Below are 22,738 nucleotides of genomic sequence, written 5' to 3'. Positions count from 1 at the left end.
AAAATACAAATATCGTTACTCTATGGCTTTTGGATGAACTGTCATCGTTTGCAGCCAGTAAATTGCATAAACTGAACTAATATATACGCTGCGTCTACGACGTAGATGCTAGCACTTTTAGACATAAATGCAGTGTCTACAACGTAGACCCTGTAGCACTAAAAGGGATAAAAGGCAATAATTCCTAAAAGTCTAGTAAATATGATCAAAAACATAATCAATCAATCCGGTTCGACCTGTAAGCTGAATGAAACACCTGTCTCATGTTTATACATTAGCAAAAAAGTATTTTTTTTTGTGAATTCCATACGAAAACTTCTGCAATAAAAGTAAAAATTGTTCAAATTTCGATGCTGACCTCTGCATCTGAGCCATTTCCATTTGGGAGTTGAAGCACGAAGACAGTGTAGTCACTATGATGTGCGCGTTCTCCAATACGCGAAGCTCCATGTGTCGTTTCTTCTCCCTCTGTTCCTTCAATTCAAATACTTTTTTCTGAAAAAGAAAATAGTTATTCCATTAAACTAGTGGGTACATCGTAAGTGTTTCCATTTTTCTCATTATTGTCTGTTGTGTTGTAAATTTACAAAACCATAGATGAGGTACAGAACAATAAGACAAATCTACCAATCCAGAAAGAAAACTTTATTACAAGGGTGCAAATCACTCTGACCATTCTGATCAGGTTTGCTAATCTCCATACAGTAAACTTATGTTAATCTGGCAAGGTCAGGACTTGAGGCATGCCGATATATCAGAGAAATAATGGAGACATAATGAATAAACAAACAATCACAGTAAAACACGTTTTCATTATTCAAATATAACCTTCAGGTAGCCTCGTTATATGTGGATCTATAAAAACAATTTTTATAAACAATCTATTTACAGTGTGTAATCTACGCATCATAAAATTGAGCGGAACAAGGTCGAGGTCGGGGCACATTCATCCCGGTTCATTACAGCCCCTTACCGTACTGCCACTGCCACTGCCAGCCTCTCTAGACACTGCTTGTCTGTTTCAGAAGGCAGTGGCGAGACATCAGTCGTTTAAGAGTCGTACTTCCATCACAAACCTGTGCTGAGCACATTAATTGTGAAATTGACCTATCGTTACTAGACTCAATTGAATTGACACGAAAGTGCAACTGTTTCCACAGGCTGACAACCGACAGGCATGGTCGGTCACGTAACTCAAGTCTAATCTGTATCACTCAAAGTTGTCCGAATATCATATCTCCTCCGGCCCAACTTCTTCACGCCTGCCTAAACTCTGTGTCCACCACAAATGAAAAAAAACATTGTTGCATATTAAATGAATGATGTTTTGCATTGTGCAAAAAATTTTACTTTTTATAAAAGGCATGCCTGTCTATCAAGCACGCCGAAGTGTAGCATGCCGGAATAATAGAAATATTATTGTAATCAACGGAAGATAAAAGTTAATTTTATAAAAATAAAACTATTACACTTCCAGTCAAAAATAACAAAAATAATTATTTTATAAAACAAGACCACACTTTAGAGAAGAAATTAAAAATACATCACAGTATTTAATACATTTACCGAATAATACTTTAACTTGCTTTTTTATAATTTGAATATATCTACTATTTTTAACCTGATACCATTATATTAAAAATCGTAGAATTTATATACATGTTTGTGGCAGAAGGAATTATTGCAATGATGTTTGATACTATTTACATTGTTGTTCAATAGCACAAAAAATAAATCAATTTAATCAAAATTCTGTGTTTTAATGATATAATGAAACACAGCGAAATATAATTGTTTTCAGAAGAGTACAGTATTTTGGGTCCTCTGGGAGGAGCAGGATTTGCTTTCGATGTATAATTTACTCATATTCATGAGAACTGCCAATCTATAGTATGCCTTGACCATTTCATCTTACTGGACCCAAAGACAAACAAAACATTTCAAAGTTTGTGAATAATTCCTTCTCATTCCCAAATCTTCAGATAAAAGTCACTGAACCGAGTTCCAAGATAATCCACAAATCTCTGACATTTGATCAATGGGTCTGTTGATGGTCTGAAAGCACAATTTCTTCAATTTTCAGAACATTTTCATCTGTTTGGATAGTTGAAGGATGTCCTGAACAAGACTTGTCATAATGACATGTCGCCATGTTTAAACCGAGAAAACTACTCATGCACTTGTGTTTTCCCCATATCGGCTACAATACATGTCTTTTATCTGGTAAACATGAAGCGTATATTTCAATAAAATGTACTTTAGATATCCAAATATTTGAAACAATGTCAACTATCCCTAGCTATGATAAAACAAATTAGTAAATGAACATACAAATACTTTATAGAGAACATAGTTATACAGCTACACATATTAGATGGTAAAGAGAATTAGTGATTTTCTGTTTGTTCACCTTCAAGCAGCTGACATCCGTGCATGATTCCACAGACGCTCAGCAGTACACAAACATAAACAAAGCAAATACTGACTACAGACTAAATATAATTCACAAACATAAGTATAGAAACAACTAAATCCAAATAAAAATATTATTTACTAAAATTCAATAATTTGTAACCTATCTTAAGTTTTCAATCACAAAAAAACAGGAAAACAACATTTTAGCAATTGATAATTTGCATACTATTGTCATCAGCAAACAAACATGCTCAAATGCATGAACAAAAACATAGAATATACGAAATTCAAGTCATATTTTGTTTTTTGTGATCATCGTTAACTATTAAGTTTCTAAGAAAAATTATTAAAAATTAAGAGTCAAGAAATATCAGTAATAAATTTAAACAAATTCAAACACCGCTCCATCATTTTATAAAATTTAAGTGTATTTGCTGTTTTCCCCCCCAACACAGAAAATTCAAGGGTAATTCCTGATTGTCCCGGGATTCCCGACGAGTAGCCACCATGTTACTTATTACACACAGTGTTGCCAAAACACAAATACTGTACTTCATATAGTGAAGTTAGTATTGAAAGGGTTCAGTAACATAACTGAAGTTTATCTGAGGTGTGCTATTCTAAGATAAAATTCTCTTATTGAATTTTCAAGATAAACAAAATTAAATGCCTCATAGCTTTGACAGATGATATTAAGTGATTATACATACAGTTAACAATACAGTTCAGTTAGTTATTTTGGATTGTTTAGTGTAGTTTATCATGGAACTTTATAAAACAATCCAAAATAAACTTTTAAAAGATTAAAAGCACGATACTCACAGTATTTCCGCATTCCAGTTCCTTAATAGCTTTAATGGTGTCAGCCAATTTAGTCTCCAAAGTGTGGATGTAACGGAAGTCATTCTTCTTCTTGCCTAGGTTTTCAATCTGATAAGTGAGCTGATTTTTCTTGGCTTCCAAGTGTGAAAGCTACAATAAAATTAAACAATAATTAATTGAACTAACATCAAATATTTTTTATTATAGGGATGATTCTCAATGAGAAAAATCACACAATTGATGTCTTTTTGACCAATTGACACATTGTGAGCCACATTAAAATTGAAATAATTCTCCACAGACCCACATTTTCAGAAAAAGAAATGTCCCAGACATGTAGTGCTAAATTAAAGTATATCTAATGTTATAAGGAATTAAAATTATGTACCCAAACATATTTGTTACAAAAAAGTGACTAGCATCTAAAAAAAACCTGTGCATGTTAAAAAAAATGCAAAACTTCAAAAACTAAAAAATAATTACAATATAAATTTAATTAAAATTAGTTTATTTTTGTCATTTATGTATATAGCTTTATTGTAAATAAAATAAAAATAGTAGTTTATTTATTTGTTTTAGTTTTTCTGATTTTGTTATGTACATAAAACTATACTAGAATGTGTACTTATAGCATATTTTATGCACTATATTTTTTTAGTATTTCAGAATTTGAAAATATTCTACATTTCTGCGTATGGCATTACATTAAAAAAATTTTTACATTTGATCTATATGGGTAGAAAAATTATTTATATTTTTCCTGAACAATAGTAAACAAACCAATTCCACCAAATTTTGGCGGAAAAAAGTGTTTGGAAACTTTGCATACACTTTTATTTTAAACTGTAACTGTTTTTACTTTAGAGTAATACAAAGAACAGTTACATGAAGGGAATTATTTTTAAATACTATTTTACGTTTACACTGGTGGGTTCTATCTATGCTGAGTCCTCGCTTTTGAAAATTCTGTTTCCTATAACTAAACTATTTAAAAAAATATAAATACTTATATGTTTTTTTTTATGTGTACAGGAAGCTAGAATCCCCTATATTGGCGGACTTCAGGTATACCGTTCCTAGGAACGGTTTTAGGAACGCATGGTGAAACTCCGCCATACAGGCTGATTCTAGATTCCTGCTTCCTAATTCCTGATTTAGGAAGCCAGTAATTAGGAACGGAACTTAGTCTGTTAAAATTAATACAATTATAATGAAAATTTTATATTGAATAAAATTATATGAAACACTAATAAGTTTAGGTAAGAGAATCAGGTTTTATAAACAAAAACATCTGCGAATTGGCTCAAAAACAGCCAGCCGCAGAGTTTTAACATTGCCGCATCTATTGTATAGTTACTTAAAATAAAAAATAATAAGTATGAAATACCTGAACTAATTTCTCTTCCTCATCATTCAGTTTGGACATCTGGTTTTTTAGTTCGTTCTGAACTATTGTGTCCAAAGTCAGGTTGCTGATAGATTTATTCTCTGAGCGTCCAATTCGCACCATATTATACTTTGAAACATCTGTTGAAAGATAAATACATCATGCAAAAGTATGAAGGAACACAGAATTAGAATCAACTGAAGACTTCACAATCGTTTATAATGTACAAGAACTAAAGGCCTTAACTTTTAGAGGCCTGAAGCTTCCAGTATGATGAAGCAAAATCTTGAATCTTGAATCCACCGAATTTTCAACAAAGATTTGGTTTTGAGAATCAATAGACAGGATTCGAAAATCGAATCTGCTGGGAATCGCTGCATTATGTATGTGGCTGATCAGCAGAACAGAAATTACAGATTGCTAAAACGGTTTTTGCCCTACTTTGTTTAAAATCCGTAAATAAATAACTTAATGACAAACATTGTACTTATGTAAATAATAATTTGCATGATAGTAAAAATATTTTCTATATTTGCGTTTGTGTAGCGCTGCAAGTCTGCAGCATATATTTGTGGACAAAAGCCGCATTCATTATGCAAATTACCTATTGAAAAAAAGTGAATTTGCTGTACTTTGTGTATGAAAACCGGTAGATAGGTAACCTGATTAACAAATTATTCTAGTTTTGTGAATAATATTCTGCTTGCAGTTCACTAGTATTTATTTAAATGCTAAGCTACGAGTCTGCTGTGTATATTCGTGGACAGCATCTGATTGGCAGTACGCAAATTACAGATTGATAAAATCTGTTTGTCGTACATTGTGTTTTAAAAACCGTAAATAGATAACCTAATTTAGTCACACAAAATAACCTTAAAAGCAGTAATCTTAAAAATTAAATAAGGTAATTTTTTAAAGAATAAATGTATATATTCTGTAAGTCCATCAAATCGGAGAAGGTACAAGAGATGACAAAACACAGCATTTTGCTGCCCTCTGGAAATACTTTAATAAAGTGATATCCTTGGATTACTTTTCGTGTTTTTTTTGGTAGATTAAAAATTCTGAATTTGGGCATCACTACTATCTACATATGTCTGCACAGAACGTCTAGTTTAAGTTGACACAATCTTCTCAATGATGTGGTTGTGAGGTCAAAGATGCAAATACTCAAGTAGCATTGCAGAGCATTCATTGTTTGTTAGTAAGATAGAAACATACTCCCTTCATTTACAAGTATTTTGACTGAACAAGTTTGGATGGATGTATCAATGTTAAAGATTAAAATAGCATGAATTTTTTTATTTGTACACACCAGTATAAACAAAATTTAATAAATAATTGTTTAAACACGTGATTTAGACACTTATTCGGAGTAGCTAGCTCATATCAATATTGTAATCAAACATCTCATAAAATTACAGAAATTGATATTTTATTACAGTAGAAATTTTCATTATTGTGGATGAAATTGTAACCACATTCATCCACCCTCACTTTCATTATCACAACACTTAAAACTGAATCTAGATTTAAACTTACTTATAAGGCAGTTTTGACGAAAATGCATGAGGCGGAGGAAGATGTCATCAATTGCGGCATTGGACGGTGCACACAGTAATATTCGCAAAGGGTTATTTCGCTTATCGAACCACATCTGCAAGATGATTCCCATGATCACCTCCGACTTGCCACAACCTGTTGTAACATGCATCGATGAACACTGTGGAACAGTATTGATGATGACACAAGTAATTGATGATAGTGTTGATACTGCTAACAGCAAGATGCACTCCAACTTGTTCGCAGCCAGTCAGGGTACATTTCTAAAATTCATGTTGGCAATGATACAAATCGCTTTCTTTGGAAGTTGGAATGCTCTCAAAAATTGATTTTTTGCATAAGCGTAGGCAACACCTCTCCGTAGGCAAGATGTATGCTGTCATCAGTTCCTGTCTCAGGCAGTATTTAGCTAAGACCTCAAAACATAAATGCCTGAGACTAATTTAGTACAAACAGAGTCGATGTGAACATTCCATGTCAACCCTTGATATCTAGGTGTATTACAAGGAATTTAGTGGATTGTGTTTCTTCTAGAATGGAGTCTGCCAACATTATGGCAGGCCCACAACCAGAACCTCCTCTTCGCAAAGAGAAGTTCAAAAAGTTGGATTTTGAGTAATTTATTGTGAGATTACGGCTTTGGAAGTATTGGACACAGTTGTTCAGGTCAACAAAAGCCTGTTGTTCCAAAACTTCCTTTGACTTTCCATTGAAACAAAGAGTAGTGTCATCAGCATACCGCACAAGTCTCCTGTGCAGTAGTGATGATCCTATATCATTGACATAAACCAGGAAAAGAGTTGGACTGAGGATGGAGCCCTGAGGAACACCATACCTCATTTCAATTGGTGTTGAAAGTTGATTTGATATTTGAACCACTTGGGTTCTGTGGCTTAGGAATGAACTAAACCACAAAAGGGGCACGCCTTGGATGCTATAAGATTCCAGTTTGTTAAGCAGGGAATTATGGTCAACACAGTTGAATGCTTTAGATAGGTCGAGAAACACACTTAAGGTGGGGTTTCGACTTTTTGACTCCCCTAAAACTCTTTCAACTAGACTCACGACTGCGTCTATCGTCGCTTTTTCCTTTCTGAAACCCAATTGGTCATCGGAAAGCTGGTTGTGACTTTTAACCCTGCAACTGGCTTTAAGCGATTATCGACGCATTAACTACAGTTTCAAAATGGCACTAAGCTATTTTCGACGCATTAACTATGTCGTAATATTATCTCTCACAGCAAGTCTATTTTTACTTTGTTTGAAGTAAAACATACGTAAATCTAAAGATAAAGATTCAAGGTTTCATATTATACCATAAAACGCTCTATAGTTAAGTTAAATCTTTCATTATAAAATTCTAAACTTGGATGTTCACATTTCCGATTGCCATTTGTTTGCGTAATTTCCGAATACGCTAAAATTACCGTATGTTTGTAAAAATTCCCTATCGTGAGTTTACGTTCTACACGATCGTAAGTGTCGTCATTGAAAACAGTGTATTCTTGGCTTTCAGAAACATCTTTTCAATAGCCAGTAGGAAAATTAATGTTTATAAAATAAGCGTTTGAAAAGCTCGTGTTTTGTAAAATCCCAAAATGCCTAATGCGTCGAAAATAGCTTCATTAAATTTTGTTATTTTTTGTTACTTTATCGTTGTCTGGAAATAGTGAAAATCATATCAAAACAAAGAAGAAGAAATGCTCTAAGCAACAGTATAATAGACAACGAAGACTATGAACTAGTATTTTATTTTTGTTCTGTTGCGCAATCACCGACTCAGCCAGTAGAGAAGAACAACGCATCGCATGGTTGCCATGTTGATATCTTTGTTGTTATTACGCCATTGCCGGTATTAGTGTATTGCTTGCTATTTATTAGGATATTTTAGACATTTCGTTATTTAGTGTGTATAAATAAAAGTTTGTTTATTGTTTTTTTTTAATTAGTGAAGTGAAAAATGTAGAGGTTAGGTTAAGTTTTAGGGAACAGGTTGGATTTTTGTGAAACTGAAAATAAGCCTATGTTCACGTAGGTTCAGTGTTTTATAATTTTGTAGAAAATTTAATTTTGATTAAAATTAAATTTTGATTTAAATTTATGCAAAGGTATTTATTATAAAAGTGAAAAAGTTTTTTTTACTTTTTCTGAAGGTATTAGCGTTTTATTTCTATGACCATCGCTTGTTTTATTTTTTTAACAAAAAAATAATATAAATAAAAATACATTGTTGAAAATTTTTTAAACTTCAATAAACGTACTATCTTTATAAATAATATTTGGATGAAAAGAAAATTGTTAGCTAAAAAAGTTAGGCATTTATTTCACAATTTTGACTTTTGTAAAATTAAAAAAAAAAAGTTTGTTCCCATATAAAAATATCTTATACAATGTAAACTTCTATAAATGTCATATTTTTCTCTTCTAAATATATTTATCTCTTAGAAAAAAATATTTGTTCATCCAATAGATTCCAAAATGTCAAAATGGTATACATAATAGTGCTATACAAACTTTTTTCAGATTTTGTAGTTTTTATAGATATATTGTTCAAAAGTACCAATAAACTTCTTTTACCTAAATATATTTTTTGTAATTTGTAATTGAGGTATATAAGCAAACTTTTGCATATTTTAGAATTATTCTAAAAAACTTTCATATTACCTGAGAGGGTGCTATACATTTTGAGAAAAATTTATTCTTTACTAATATTTTTTACGTTAATCTGTAAAAAAATAAAAATACATTAAATGATTCAACCTTTAATATTTTTTTGGGAAACTGCATTTATTTCTAAAGACATTGATGTTTTTAAAATGTTTTTATCTTAAAAAATAGATGAGCAGTGATTAAAATACAAAACCCTTACAAAATCACCAAAAAGTGCCTGCCATTTTGGGAAAAATGATGGCCAGTTCCAGGGTTAAGCAATCCAAGCATTCTTATCAAAAAGATTTTTTTCAAAAATTTTGCTCAAAACTGGCTTTGTTAATTTTTTTTTATTTCATAATGTTTTTTAATTTCTGGACAACCCTTGTATAGCAATAAAATTATCACATTAATCACAATAAACAATTTTGTATGAAAATACAAAACTACTAATACTAAATTTCTGGATATGATGGATTTGTATTTTTTATCGCCTACTTGATAAATTAATTCATCTAAGGGACTCAATTTAATTCATTGATTTTGTATTCTGTTTGTTCTGATTTCCATATGTATTCTCTCTTAGCAAGTGAGGATGCACATGTTTGTACTGTGAGATAGTGTCATCTTCAAACATTTTGTGCAATAAAGATTTTGACTTTTTGTTTTAATAAATGGCCACAAACTAATAGTCAGGCCATATGACGTATATAGTGTACCACTAACAACAACATTGTGTGATAATACTGTAATCTAAAGAATACTCTCAAACTAAAGAAGAAACTAATTTCGATCTACCAATTAATATTAGTGGCCAAATGAGTGTTCAACATAACCGGTTGTTTAAAGCAAGAACAATCGACAAGTTATAACTTGTTACTAAGATTTCAAACTTGGCAATTCTCACCTGGAGGTCCATGGATGAGATGTAGCGAGTTTGACTGGGTCGAGCACGCCTTGGCCACAATTAGTACAGCCTTCTTCTGAGAGGGGTTTAATCGCTCCTGCATCTACAACACATGAGTGTTTAAGAAGCATATGGTGGTATAGTGAAGAGTGGTCAAATCAGGAGGCAACTTATGAAGACATTTGGTTACTATTTTAACCTTTTTCGTGACAAACAGCTATAAGGTTCACTATATAATTTGTAACAGTGCTCAATTTTTACGTAATGACCTAATTTAGGTATAGTAGGAAATACCAGTTTATACACAATTTTTATACATGGTTTACTTCTTTACCAACAGTAAAACGTCATTTTATCAGCTGTAAGGTTGTTTTCACTGATATACTCTGAAAAATACAATTTATTTTCTTGTATATTTGTGATTAAAACTGTTATAGTTATGTTTTGTAGCCAACTGAGTTTTTATGTAGAATATGTTTCAATTTATTTTCATTTTAAACAAATTTTTAAATCAATACGCAAAGATTTCATTAAAGAAATTATTGTATTGAAAATTACCCTCTTACTGATTAAATCCAGAATGTTCAAATTTCCAATCTGATTTCAAATTTAATCTAATAAAAATTATTCCTGATCTTCAAATTACAAATTTTAATAAACGTTCTTCCAAAATCAAAAGAATTTGAAACTAAGTTATAAGGAAATGCTTCATAATGATGTAGCGGATGAGCAGTCTAAATAATATACCTGCCTATAAGTGTACCTAGCCAATATAGTGTACCTAGCCAATATAGTGTACATAGCCAATATAGTGTACATAGCCAATATAGTGTACCTAGCCAATATAGTGTACCTAGCCAATATAGTGTAACTAGCCAATAATATAGTGTACATAGCCAATAATATAGTGTACATAGCCAATATAGTGTACCTAGCCAATATAGTGTACCTAACCAATATAGTGTACCTAGCCAATATAGTGTACCTAGCCAATATAGTGTACATAGCCAATATAGTGTACCTAGCCAATATAGTGTAACTAGCCAATAATATAGTGTACCTAGCCAATATAGTGTACCTAGTCAATATAGTGTACCTAGCCAATAATATAGTGTACATAGCAAATATAGTGTAACTAGCCAATATAGTGTACCTAGCCAATAATATAGTGTACATAGCCAATAATATAGTGTACCTAGTCAATATAGTGTACCTAGCCAATATAGTGTACATAGTCAATATAGTGTGCCTAGCCAATATAGTGTACATAGTCAATACAGGGTGTCAATTAAGTCTGGAACATTTTGAACACTTACTTTGATCACAGGTACTTAAAAACTGGTGTTTACTTGTAATACTTAATAATTTACATTGTTCAATTGTTTTAAAATTCAAATAACTATAACTACTGAATGAATCCACCTTTTGAAGTACGGTTTACGGAATTGTACTCTGCTAAGTGAGACCTTTAATTTGATACCAAACTTGACCTATGCTGCTATTTAAGAATTATGTCTGACTCCTTGTGGACCGTCCCCCCAAAGGGATTATCCGGTCGGTAACTGGGCAGATGTGTGCGTTACTATCACCAGTAAGCACGTGTGAACTTTGGTATTTCTTTCTATTGTGGTTTAAAAATTAAAAAAGAGGTTCCAGACTTAAATGACACCCTGTATAGTGTACATAGCCAATAATATAGTGTACATAGCCAATATAGTGTACCCAGCCAATAATATAGTGTTCACCTAGCCAAATATAGTGTAAATAGCTAATATAGTGTACCTAGCCAATATAGTGTACGTAGTCAATATAGTGTACCTAGTCAATATAGTGTACCTAGCCAATATTTTTTTTAAGGAGAGGCCGATCCCCTTTTAAGCCTTATTCTGTCCGTCCTCGTGGGCCACTGGCCTGTGCGAGGATCTTATCAAACAGAACAAATGGGAGAGTCGATACAGTACAAGGTCGAAGGTACTGATAAAAAGTGCAACGGCCACAGACAGGATTTGAACCTGCGCTATCTCTAACTCAGATCCAAAGTTCAACGTCTTAGACTACTCGGCCATCAGCACTCCCATATAGTGTACTTAGTCAATATAGAGAACCTAGCCCTATATAATGACATTGTTAATACTTTTTTAAGGTCAGACAACCATAAATCATTCTTGAGATGGCTATTGTTTAAGAACTAAATCACATTCTCTATATTCTACTTTAATTTGATGGATTACAACAGAGACTTCCAGAATACATAGCTTTTATCAGCAAAAATACGGCTATATATTTTTCTAGAACATATTTTTAACGTAAAATGTTTGAAGAAATTTCAAACCAAACCCGAACTATGATAAAGAAATATATAGATTTAACTATACATTATGTATATTATATAGGACATATTTATATAACTACACAAACTGTGAAGTAAATATAAATTAGAGCTCATCTGATTTACACCAAGCAGCTTGCAGGTGGTTGAGAAAAAAGCTGTTGTATAATAACCATTCAACCGATTCTCATATATCATTTTTAGCTTTTTCAGCAAATATATAATGAATATCCCATTATAGTTAAAAAAAATATTTAAAAATATTTCACCAAAAAGTTGATGGTGTACCGATTGTATTAAATTGTAATTCTGGGGTAACTGGATTACCGGTGGAAGGAGTAGGCCCAGAAGAATGATAAGAACTGGACAGTACAAAAGAGGCTTCTATCAGCGAGGCGCACATCGCAGATGGGAGTGTTTGATAAAGAAATTGAGAGGTGGGGTGAGGTAGACGTGCCGTACCTCCCGTCTCAGTTGATTGGAAGTAATAGTAAATAGTGTAGTCTTTAAAAGTGCTTAGAGTTATTTTTTTGCTAATCGTCATCGAACCTGCGGGTAAGTGAACTTTTTAACTGGAGTCCAGTCAATATTCATTCTTAATTATTTTGAATAATGTTGGGGAAAGAAATATTGTAAAAATTAAATTTAGTGGGAATTTAGGAACTTGTCCTTTTGATCTGTGCAATATAAAACTTGTTGGTGCAGTGAGCACATGTATATAAAATTTTATGTAAAAATACTAAAAGAGTTTTGTGGTTATTACAGATGCTTTCAGCAATAAAAAATTCTAACACTGAAAAGAAGTAATATTTAAAGTAAAGTAAAGAAGCTAACGCCTCATGTGCCAGTAAAACGGTACAATTGTAAAAGTATTACGTTTAAACCATCATAATATTTTTAGGTTTTTTGGTTAATACCCTGTAAAAAATAATAAAAACTTACCAAATTCAATATACAGTATAACACCTTTTTATAGAAAAATAACATTCATAATAACATTGCTACCTGTAGTACAACTCTAATTTAATTAAAAGTGCAAGAGTTTGTGTAAGTTATAATAATAACTATCCATTGAATTTACATAATTTCTGGTTATTTTACTGAAAACTAACAGTTACCCACGACTTCGCACCTAGTTTCCTATTGAAAAACAAGGACATCTTCGGCGTATTCTTTTTAATCAACATTCTAAACACTCCTGAGTTAGATAATAATCACTGAAAAATATTCCAACCTTCTGATCCATTTTATGTTTAAACTAATCTAGGCACCTGAGAAGGACACAAAATCAAAGCCAACCAAAACATTACTAGCACAATTAAAATCTTCAACCTTACTTTGGAGAGCCCTCTTCACAGATGTAAAGCCGAAATATCAAGCTACGTGTTGACTTAAGAAGGCTGTCTGCAGCTCAACCTTTTTTTAACACGTCAGCAATGTTTTGACATGCGGGAACAGGAAAACTTAGATCTTTACTATGACATCAGCCATGAAGACTAAGGACGAAAATACACTATTCTTATCAAAATACACACTGAACGTCGATGGATGCTTACAATAGGTGCGAGCAAATTCTGCTGCAGATCTACAGTCGGAAGTGGCTGGGTATTCTTCATGGGGTCGCAGATGATCGACAGCAGAGGAGAGGAAGACAACTGGTCCAGAGCATTGAACTGTCTTAAATCCGAATTGATATTCTTTATTACCTGTTGACATAGTCAATGTTAAAGTGCAGTAAACACAATATCAGATATAAACTTATATACTCATATTTCTTATTTACTCATTTGTTACTGACATATAAGAGACTTGGACCAAATGGACAAAACACATGGAGTTGGATACCGTAGTAATGAATACTCAATTTGCAAAGTTTAACTGTTTAACTGTGGCAAAATAACATAAAAGCTCCACTTCTAGATGTTAAAAAATAAAATAATGTATTACCACATTGCTGCCAAATAGAGTGATAATGAACTAAATGATATAAGGGTGGGCCTAATTGTTCCAATGTTCTATGGGAATTTTGCATACGAACTTAATAATTATAACACTTTAAAATTGACTTCTCTTCACGTTGATGTCAACTCACAAGCACGCAGATGTCAGCATCTTGGCTCGACATTGCAGCTGTAGTCGAAATAAGTGAAGATTAGTAAACTAGAAGTCTAAAAGCACTCGAAGTTGTAATCAGAGACTCAAAGTTAAATCAGTGACTAAGTTAATCAGAGACGCGAAGTTAAACTCGTTTAAAACAAAATCACGACGGTATTAGCCATTTATCGAGACAACTTAAGACTCATGACAACGTGGTCTCATCGTAAGGACATCACCACACTATTATCAATATTAATCTGCCAAATAAAACATCAACCAAGGTAAATTACTTTACTATTTACAACTTTACTTTGTCTCGCATGAAAGGCCTAATTTATAATACAAAAATATAAATTTATTTAACCAACTCTTTATTTATTACTTTTCTAAAATTTTCAAAAATAAAAACCTTGTTTGAAACAGGAAATTAAAATGTCTTTCTAATTATCGTCCCGTCCTGTTGCTTTATTAGCAACGTTTTCAAAAACATGAGAAAGCTATGTACAATTATCGGCTGTCTGAATTTCTAGAATATTCTTGTTGATATTATTGTTGAATATTCTTGTCCACTTGTTTCTTCATGAACAATATGGTTTTAGAGCAGTTAAATCTTTGTCACTCCTGGAACTATAATGTGACTGAAACAATTGTTGATTTCATTGATAAAGGGGAATCTGCAATTGAAATATTTATGGACCATAACAAAGCGTTGTACAGTCTCTTCCGTAGTAAAATTGATTTCAATTCTTCATAACAATGGTACTAAACACATGGTACAGATCTCTCATTAGAATAATTTGAAAAATACCTGGAAAGCAATATGTTGAAATTACTCAAACTGTTCCAGGTTAGTATTTAAAACATGCTACATTTTCACTTAAAACAAAATATTACGTTCATCAAGGTTCAATTCTTGGTCCTATTTTATTTCTTTGCAACCTAAAGTGGCTACCATTAACTGTTGTTTGGAAATACAACGAACTAGTCATTGAAGGAGGAGCTCTTCTTATTGGAAAATCTATTACAGTAAAACAAACACACAATTGTCCAACAATTTAAAAAATTACTCGACAATTGTGTATCTTTTATTACAATAACAAACTATGTTTATATGCCAAGGAGTCAAATCTTATAATTGGGAAAACTATAAAAGAAATTGAGAGTTACTTAGACACCATAATCTATTAATGCTTTTTTAATAACAATTTAACCCATTGGGGAACTTGCCTGAGTGGCACTTGTGCTCTTTCTAGACGCTAACAATCACATATTTGTTTGTTTTCCCACTAGATCACAGTTTTGAGCCCTCGTGCGTCCTTATAAGCAATTATTCCATTTCGATTCGTTATTTTTACACATTGGAACTACAACTAATAGTATGTTTTATTGTTTACATTTTGCCATATTCTCAATTTTCATCACTTTAATGTTCTGCTTACATTCTATGTATCGTATTCTCAATGTTTAGTGTTTAACTGTTTATAGTGGTTGAATGAAGTTTTTAATTCTTCCGCTACTCCATGGAACAAGACAATTTGCGTACTTCAGAAGTAGACAGATACTTGGACAGAGATATTGAGATATAAAGGATACTCACAGACAGACACAAAACTGAATTATAAAAAGTAAATGAATGGCCATTGTATGTAATGTAAATAGTTTATTTTAATTATCATTTAACCCTTTCCGGGCCAGGCGACAATATATTGCCACCATAGATTGCGTCTGAAAAGTGCCAGGCGGCAAAATATTGCCGTCTGTGACATATGCGAAAAGCGCCAGGTGGCAATATATAGTCGCCTTGATATTCGTAGTTTTCTTAAATAAATACGACGTCAAATGATTAAAGTTTTATGTTTTTTTTATTCCCTGGTATATTTGTAGATAATTAATATGAATATCATTTTTATTTTGGAGGTTTATGCATTTTTATTTCGTAATTGTCACGTGACATTATCAGCTGACTCAATCTTTTGTTGTTAATTCTTTATGCTTTAGTGTAATCGTATTATTGTATGCTGGATTCTTCTTCATTATTTTATTTTGTGGTTGTAAATATTAGTAGTGTTAGTAGTTACGTGCTTAGCTATTGTGTGTAGTAGTTACAATGACTGACAATTTGCGATCTCACGGGAGTGAAATTGTAAATAGCACATTTTGTAAATAGAAAAAGTGTAAATAAATTTCAAATAGAATTGTGTAAATATTTCTTGGTAAATAGTGTTTTTAACCTGTATTGAAACTGTTTATGGATCCTACAATCATCTGTTTACCGGTACATCCATAATGTGAATATTTATTTTAAGTTTCTTGCAATGTAAGAGTCAGATGCTTTAACACTTGTAAAATGTTGCGAAGTACAATTATGCGTATTTATACAAAATGTATCATACAAAATTTATTTATGAGAGAAATAACACAAAATTTTGTATGATTGTTCCTTTCTAAATGTACAATATAATAAAATAGCTTCCCACAGTAAAAGTATTTTTCCTTTTTTAGTTATTTGAAAAAAAATTTTATGTAATCTATTAAAACATTATTTTTTTAAATAATAATAAATAATATTAAATAATAATAATAATTTTAAATTACTTAAAACTATATCTATATATTTTTTTGCTGATAGTATATATCTTATACGAGTAATTTGGTGCAACTTTTAGGTCATTCTCTAATTTTTATGAAAAATTATAAATTTTAATCTAAGAGACTGCAAAATCGCCAATTTTAGCCTGGCACTTTTGACTAGTCACGAGAGGATATGAGATGTGAAAAAATTTTTGCAACATCTCATATTTGGTCCTGGCCCTGAAAGGGTTAAATAATAACAATTGAATTTAACAAACAGTTTTATTTCATCTCCCAGACAACTAATTCAGGAGCTTGTCATAAAATCGTGAAAAAATTAAGTAAATTTTGATAGTTTTGTTATTATGCTTTATAATATTAAGTAATCGAATAAAAACTGGTTTTCCATGTAAAAATCATTGTGCTGTTTTGAATAAAAAAATTATTGAAACAGATAAACAAAAAAAAGTAAAATATTTACTGTTGGTTTTGATTTTTTGTTTTTATTACTAAAGAAATGTGTAAGTTAAATAAATTAACTAAATGTGTAGAGCAACAAAATAGACTACAATTCCCCGAAATATTGACCAATTTATCTGTATCTAAACTCATTCTATTAATATTTTGGTAAATGCATGCATTTTTAACAAAATCAATTCAAACTTTTAGTTGAAGAGAGGCTAGGTTAATTGCTTCCTCAATGGGTTAATATTCAATAAAAATACTTAATTTATCACTTTTTGTACTAAAATAATCCAAATAAAATAATACTTAATATAATCATGAACGACCATGAGATCACTCAGCTTTCCAAAAGCAAGAACAGTGGATTTTTTTCTATTTCCCAGAATATTTTAGTGGTTTAAAAAAAGTTATTAGACTCTAGGCTTACAACAATGTTTTAGTTTTAAAAGTTACCTTAAGGGGAGCAGGTCGATGAAAATTAAAAAAAAATTATAAAAATTTTTTTATTGCATTTTTTAATAGTTTAAAGTGTGTATTTTAAAAATATGTAAGTATTAATTGCTCAAATAAATTTATAAATTACCAAAAAAAATTCACAAACAAAAGATGTTCACTAGTTTTTTGCAGCAGTTCGTAAGATGTTGGCTGACACAATCATATAGGATTTTTCCGGACATTTGCCATCGTTAAGTGAAACAAGAAAACAGTAACACTACGTTTCGAGATCTGCAATCTGATCTCTTCTTCAGGTAAAGAACTAACCTAATACATAATTACAAACTAGGTTAAAATAAACAAATCTTACTAAAGCGTTTGTGGCACGCCTAAGTCTGGAATCACAACCTACATGTTGTATGTCAACTTCACTAACACTAAAGACATGCACTTAATTACAAAACTATACAAAACACTAATCATTGAAACTAAAACTACGGAATACAGGTCACAATACGTCTTCACTCGTCTACTAACCATCTACGACTGACCAGAGGGACTAGCCAATGGTACTCGTGACGGCTGGCTAAAACAAGATGGCGGAAATACAAGGGAAGGGGAACAGGAATGGGCCCTTTCGTTATTATTGGTTCATGCGAGATGAACTTCTTAAAACCATATTGTGACTCCGCAGTGGTTTATTACAAATAATCCGATCCGTTTGATACTTTTGGTTTTCTCTTTAGTTCATTTTTTTAGAATTGGCAACCAAAGCGGCCTAATCTCTACTACTGATGGTTGACTGATTGGTTGGTCTGCCAATTTAATGTATGTTGCCTCAATTAATTTCCTTTTGAAGAAATGTGGTTCCCGATGTATTATGTGGGCTTCATCCCAAATTCATATGATGGTCTTCGGGAACCAACAATGGTGTGCAATTTTTGACTTTTCTGTGAAACCCTTTCTCGTGTTTTCTTTGTGTTCTTTTTATCCTTATGTTTAGTGGTCTTTTTGTCTCGCCTATGTATTCCCTATTGCAGCTACATTTGATACTGTAAACACAGTTTTTGGAATCCTGTGTGCCATTTTTTTGGTTTTGTTTTTTACGAGACTTTGTCTAAGAGTGTTGTGTGTTTTAAACGCGGTTCTAATGTTGTACTTTCTACCTAACTCTTCTAAATTTTCTCCGATAATCCCGGCACATAAGGGATTGACAATAAACGCAAAATTTATCACAATTCTGTTTTTCTGACTCAGGAAATGATTTCTTCTGGTTCGTTTGCACTTATTAATTACTAATTGAGGGTATCCATTGCTTCTGAGATCCGATTCAATTTTCTTAAATTCTTCTTTTAGTCCATCTTTATCTGAGCACATAGCTCTTTGCTCTATCAAACAACGAGTAGGCTACTCCTTCTTTGACAGATTTTTGATGGTTGGATTGATAATTTATAAATATTTTCCTGTGTGTGTTATCTTTCGAAAAACAGTTGTCTTAAGGACACATCCCTATCTCTTAATACACACACATCCAAAAAGGGAAGCTTGTTTTGGACTTCCACTTCCATTGTGAGGCGGATGGAAGGAGAAATACTATTAATTGTGATTCAAAAAATTATTTAATTTAATGTCTCCATGAGAAAAAATAAACAAGGTATCATCCACATACCTCCACCAAATCTTCGGTTTGAACTGAGCTGAAGCCAAAGCTTTTCTTACGCTCAAATTCCTCCATAAAGATATTGGCGAAATAGGAGACAGTGGAGAACCCATTGCCATCCCCTCATCTTGACGGTAAATTTTACCCTCTAACTCAAAATAATTGCATTGAGTGCATAGTTCTAACAGTTCCATAATTACTGGCACGGGAAGTTTTAGTTCTATCCTTTAATGTTTGGTCTTCTTTGAGACGTGATTTAATAATTCCGAGAGTTTCTGGAACTGGTACAATTTGTAAATAGACTTTCGACATCAAAACTTACCAGTTTGTCAGTTTTCAGTCAACTTTAGGGATTTTGACTTCTCTACGAAATCCCTGGAATTTTTGATGAAAGAGTCAGTTTTTCCTACCAATGGTGTTAAGATGTCCAAGAGGACTTTAGACAATTCCCTGCAAGGTGAATCACCGAGAACTAATGATGGGCGGAGAGGGATGGTAGGTTTGTGGATTTTGGGAAGGCCATACATATGGGGGATTTTGGAGTGGTGAGGAGTTAATTTAGATCTAAATTTATCTGAAAAAAATTCTTTATGTTTTCTTAAGGTGTTTGCTACTTTACGTTCAAATGAATCAGTCGGGTCTTTATTTAAAACTGTATATTTGCCAGTATTTAAAGTTTCCGCAATCTTTTCTTTATACGCTACCGAGTCAAGTACCACAGTAGCGTTGCCTTTGTCGGCAGGTAAGATTTTGACCGTGTCGTCTTTCCCAAGGATCGACCTGGCCTTTTTTCTCCTCTATTGTCAAATTGGGTTTTATGGGAGGAATTTTTCTGAGTAAAAGACTGGCCTCACAGCGAAACCGGTCACCCTGTTTCCTCAGTTAAACTGTGAAACAGGCCGACTCAATTCCAGCTACGAAATCCAGTGCCTTTACCGATTTTTGTGCCACAGAAAAGTTTAAACCCTTGGATAATACTGATATTTCCGCTTCATTCAGGATTTTTTGAAGAGAGATTGATTACATTTTTATTATTTGCATCCGTATTCACGTTGCCATCCTTAGGCAAATCACATTTTTTAGGCCTAATTTTTTTCCAGTTTTGGAGATTTTCTTTTTCTTATCTGTTTCCAAGAAACTTTTTATACATCTATTTTGGATGCTTTCGAGAATGTTGTTGAATTCTGTACCGATCAGTGTTTTTAATTCAGTTTTTTTTACACTCAATACTATTTTGGAGGAGGTATCTTTCACGATGATGAATGCAATTCTTTCTTTAAGTAAAGATTTAGAAGCAGAAGACAAAATTTTACTGGCTTTCCTACTATGGAAAAGGAGTTTTTTTAGAGTTAACCCTATAGGCATAAGGTCTTCAACCTTACATTTATGCAAGAAAAGTTAAATGATTAATGTGTTTAGTTAATTTAAGATTGCAAGCTCTCAAGGTCTTTGATTTGTTTACTGTTCCGGGTCCGTACCGAGAATCAATTCTTTGTTTGAAGGTTATTTTTGTGACGATGGAAGGATTGTGAAGGAAACAGGATTTTTCCGGACATTGCCATCGTTAAGTGAAACAAGAAAACAGTAACACTACGTTTCGAGATCTGCAATCTGATCTCTTCTTCAGGTAAAGAACTAACCTAATACATAAATTACAAACTAGGTTAAAAATAAACAAATCTTACTAAAGCGTTGTGGCACGCCTAAGTCTGGAATCACAACCTACATGTTGTATGTCATACTTCACTAACACTAAAGACATGCACTTAATACAAAAAACTATACAAAACACTAATCATTGAAACTAAACTACGGAATACAGGTCACAATACGTCTTCACTCGTCTACTAACCAATCTACGACTGACCAGAGGGACTAGCCAATGGTACTAAAAAGCCCGTGACGGCTGGCTAAAACAAGATGGCGGAAATACAAGGGAAGGGGAAAACAGGAAATGGGCCCTTTCGTTATTATTGGTTCATGCGAGATGAACTTCTTAAAAACCATATTGTGACTCTCCGCCCCCAGTGGTTTATTACAAATATCCGATCCGTTTGATACTTTTGGTTTTCTCTTTAGTTCATTTTTTTAGAATTGGCAACCAAAGCGGCCTAATCTCTACTGATGGTTGACTGATTGGTTGGTCTGCCAATTTAATGTATGTTGCCTCAATTAATTTCCTTTTGAAGAAATGTGGTTCCCGATGTATTATGTGGGCTTCATCCCAATTTCATATGATGGTCTATCGGACCCAACAATGGTGTGCAATTTTTGACTTTTCTGTGAAACCCTTTCTCGTGTTTTCTTTGTGTTCTTTTATCCTTATGTTTAGTGGTCTTTTTTGTTCTCGCCTATGTATTCCCTATTGCAGCTACATTTTATACTGTAAACACAGTTTTTGGAATCCTGTGTGCCATTTTTTGGTTTTGTTTTTACGAGACTTTGTCTAATGAGTGTTGTGTGTTTTAAAACGCGGTTTCTAATGTTGTACTTTCTACTACTCTTCTAATTTTCTCCGATAATCCCGGCACATAAGGGATTGACATAAACGCAAATTTATCACAATTCTGTTTTTTTCTGACTCAGGAATGATTCTTCTGGTTCGTTTGCACTTATTAATTACTAATTGAGGGTATCCATTGCTTCTGAGATCCGATTCAATTTTCTTTAAATTCTTCTTTTAGTCCATCTTTATCTGAGCACAAGCTCTTTGCTCTATCAAACAACGAGTAGGCTACTCCTTCTTTGACAGATTTTTGATGGTTGGATTGATAATTTAAATATTTTTCCTGTGTGTGTTATCTTTCGAAAAAACAGTTGTCTTAAGGACATCCCTATCTCTTAATACACACACATCCAAAAAGGGAAGCTTGTTTTGGACTTCCACTTCCATTGTGAGGCGGATGGAAGGAGAAATACTATTAATGTGATTCAAAAAATTATTTAAATTTAATGTCTCCATGAGAAAAAATAACAAAAGGTATCATCCACATACCTCGCACCAAATTCTTCGGTTTGAACTGAGCTGAAGCCAAAGCTTTTCGCTCAAATTCCTCCATAAAGATATTGGCGAAAATAGGAGACAGTGGAGAACCCCATTGCCATCCCCTCATCTTGACGGTAAATTTTATACCCTCTAACTCAAAATAATTGCATTGAGTGCATAGTTCTATACAGTCTCCATAATTACTGGCACGGGAAAGTTTAGTTTCTATCCTTTAATGTTTGGTCTTCTTTGAGACGTGATTTAATAATTCCGAGAGTTTCTGGAACTGGTACATTTGTAAATAGACTTTCGACATCAAAACTTACCAGTTTGTCAGTTTCAGTCAACTTTAGGGATTTTTGACCTTCTCTACGAAATCCCTGGGAATTTTTGATGAAAGAGTCAGTTTTTCCTAACCAATGGTGTTAAGATGTCCAAAGAGGACTTTAGAC

General features: G+C 32.6%; 1 protein-coding gene across 3 annotated transcripts in view; it reads right to left on the bottom strand.

Annotated features, from left to right (window-relative positions):
- The window catches only part of LOC124353514, an 86,957-nt gene that overhangs the window by 16,088 nt on the left and 48,131 nt on the right, over positions 1 to 22,738 (bottom strand). For all 3 annotated transcript variants that reach the window (XM_046803384.1, XM_046803382.1, XM_046803383.1), the window contains 6 exons: positions 13,629 to 13,778; positions 9,744 to 9,846; positions 6,167 to 6,322; positions 4,625 to 4,764; positions 3,238 to 3,387; positions 359 to 495 (listed from right to left, as the gene is read on the bottom strand). In XM_046803384.1, coding sequence (XP_046659340.1) covers positions 359 to 495; positions 3,238 to 3,387; positions 4,625 to 4,764; positions 6,167 to 6,322; positions 9,744 to 9,846; positions 13,629 to 13,778 — 836 coding nt within the window. The remainder of the gene's footprint in view (positions 1 to 358; positions 496 to 3,237; positions 3,388 to 4,624; positions 4,765 to 6,166; positions 6,323 to 9,743; positions 9,847 to 13,628; positions 13,779 to 22,738) is intronic.

This window comes from Homalodisca vitripennis, chromosome 2, assembly GCF_021130785.1.
Source record: "Homalodisca vitripennis isolate AUS2020 chromosome 2, UT_GWSS_2.1, whole genome shotgun sequence".
Lineage (NCBI taxonomy): Eukaryota > Metazoa > Arthropoda > Insecta > Hemiptera > Cicadellidae > Homalodisca > Homalodisca vitripennis.
This window is presented reverse-complemented; position numbering and strand designations above follow the sequence as displayed.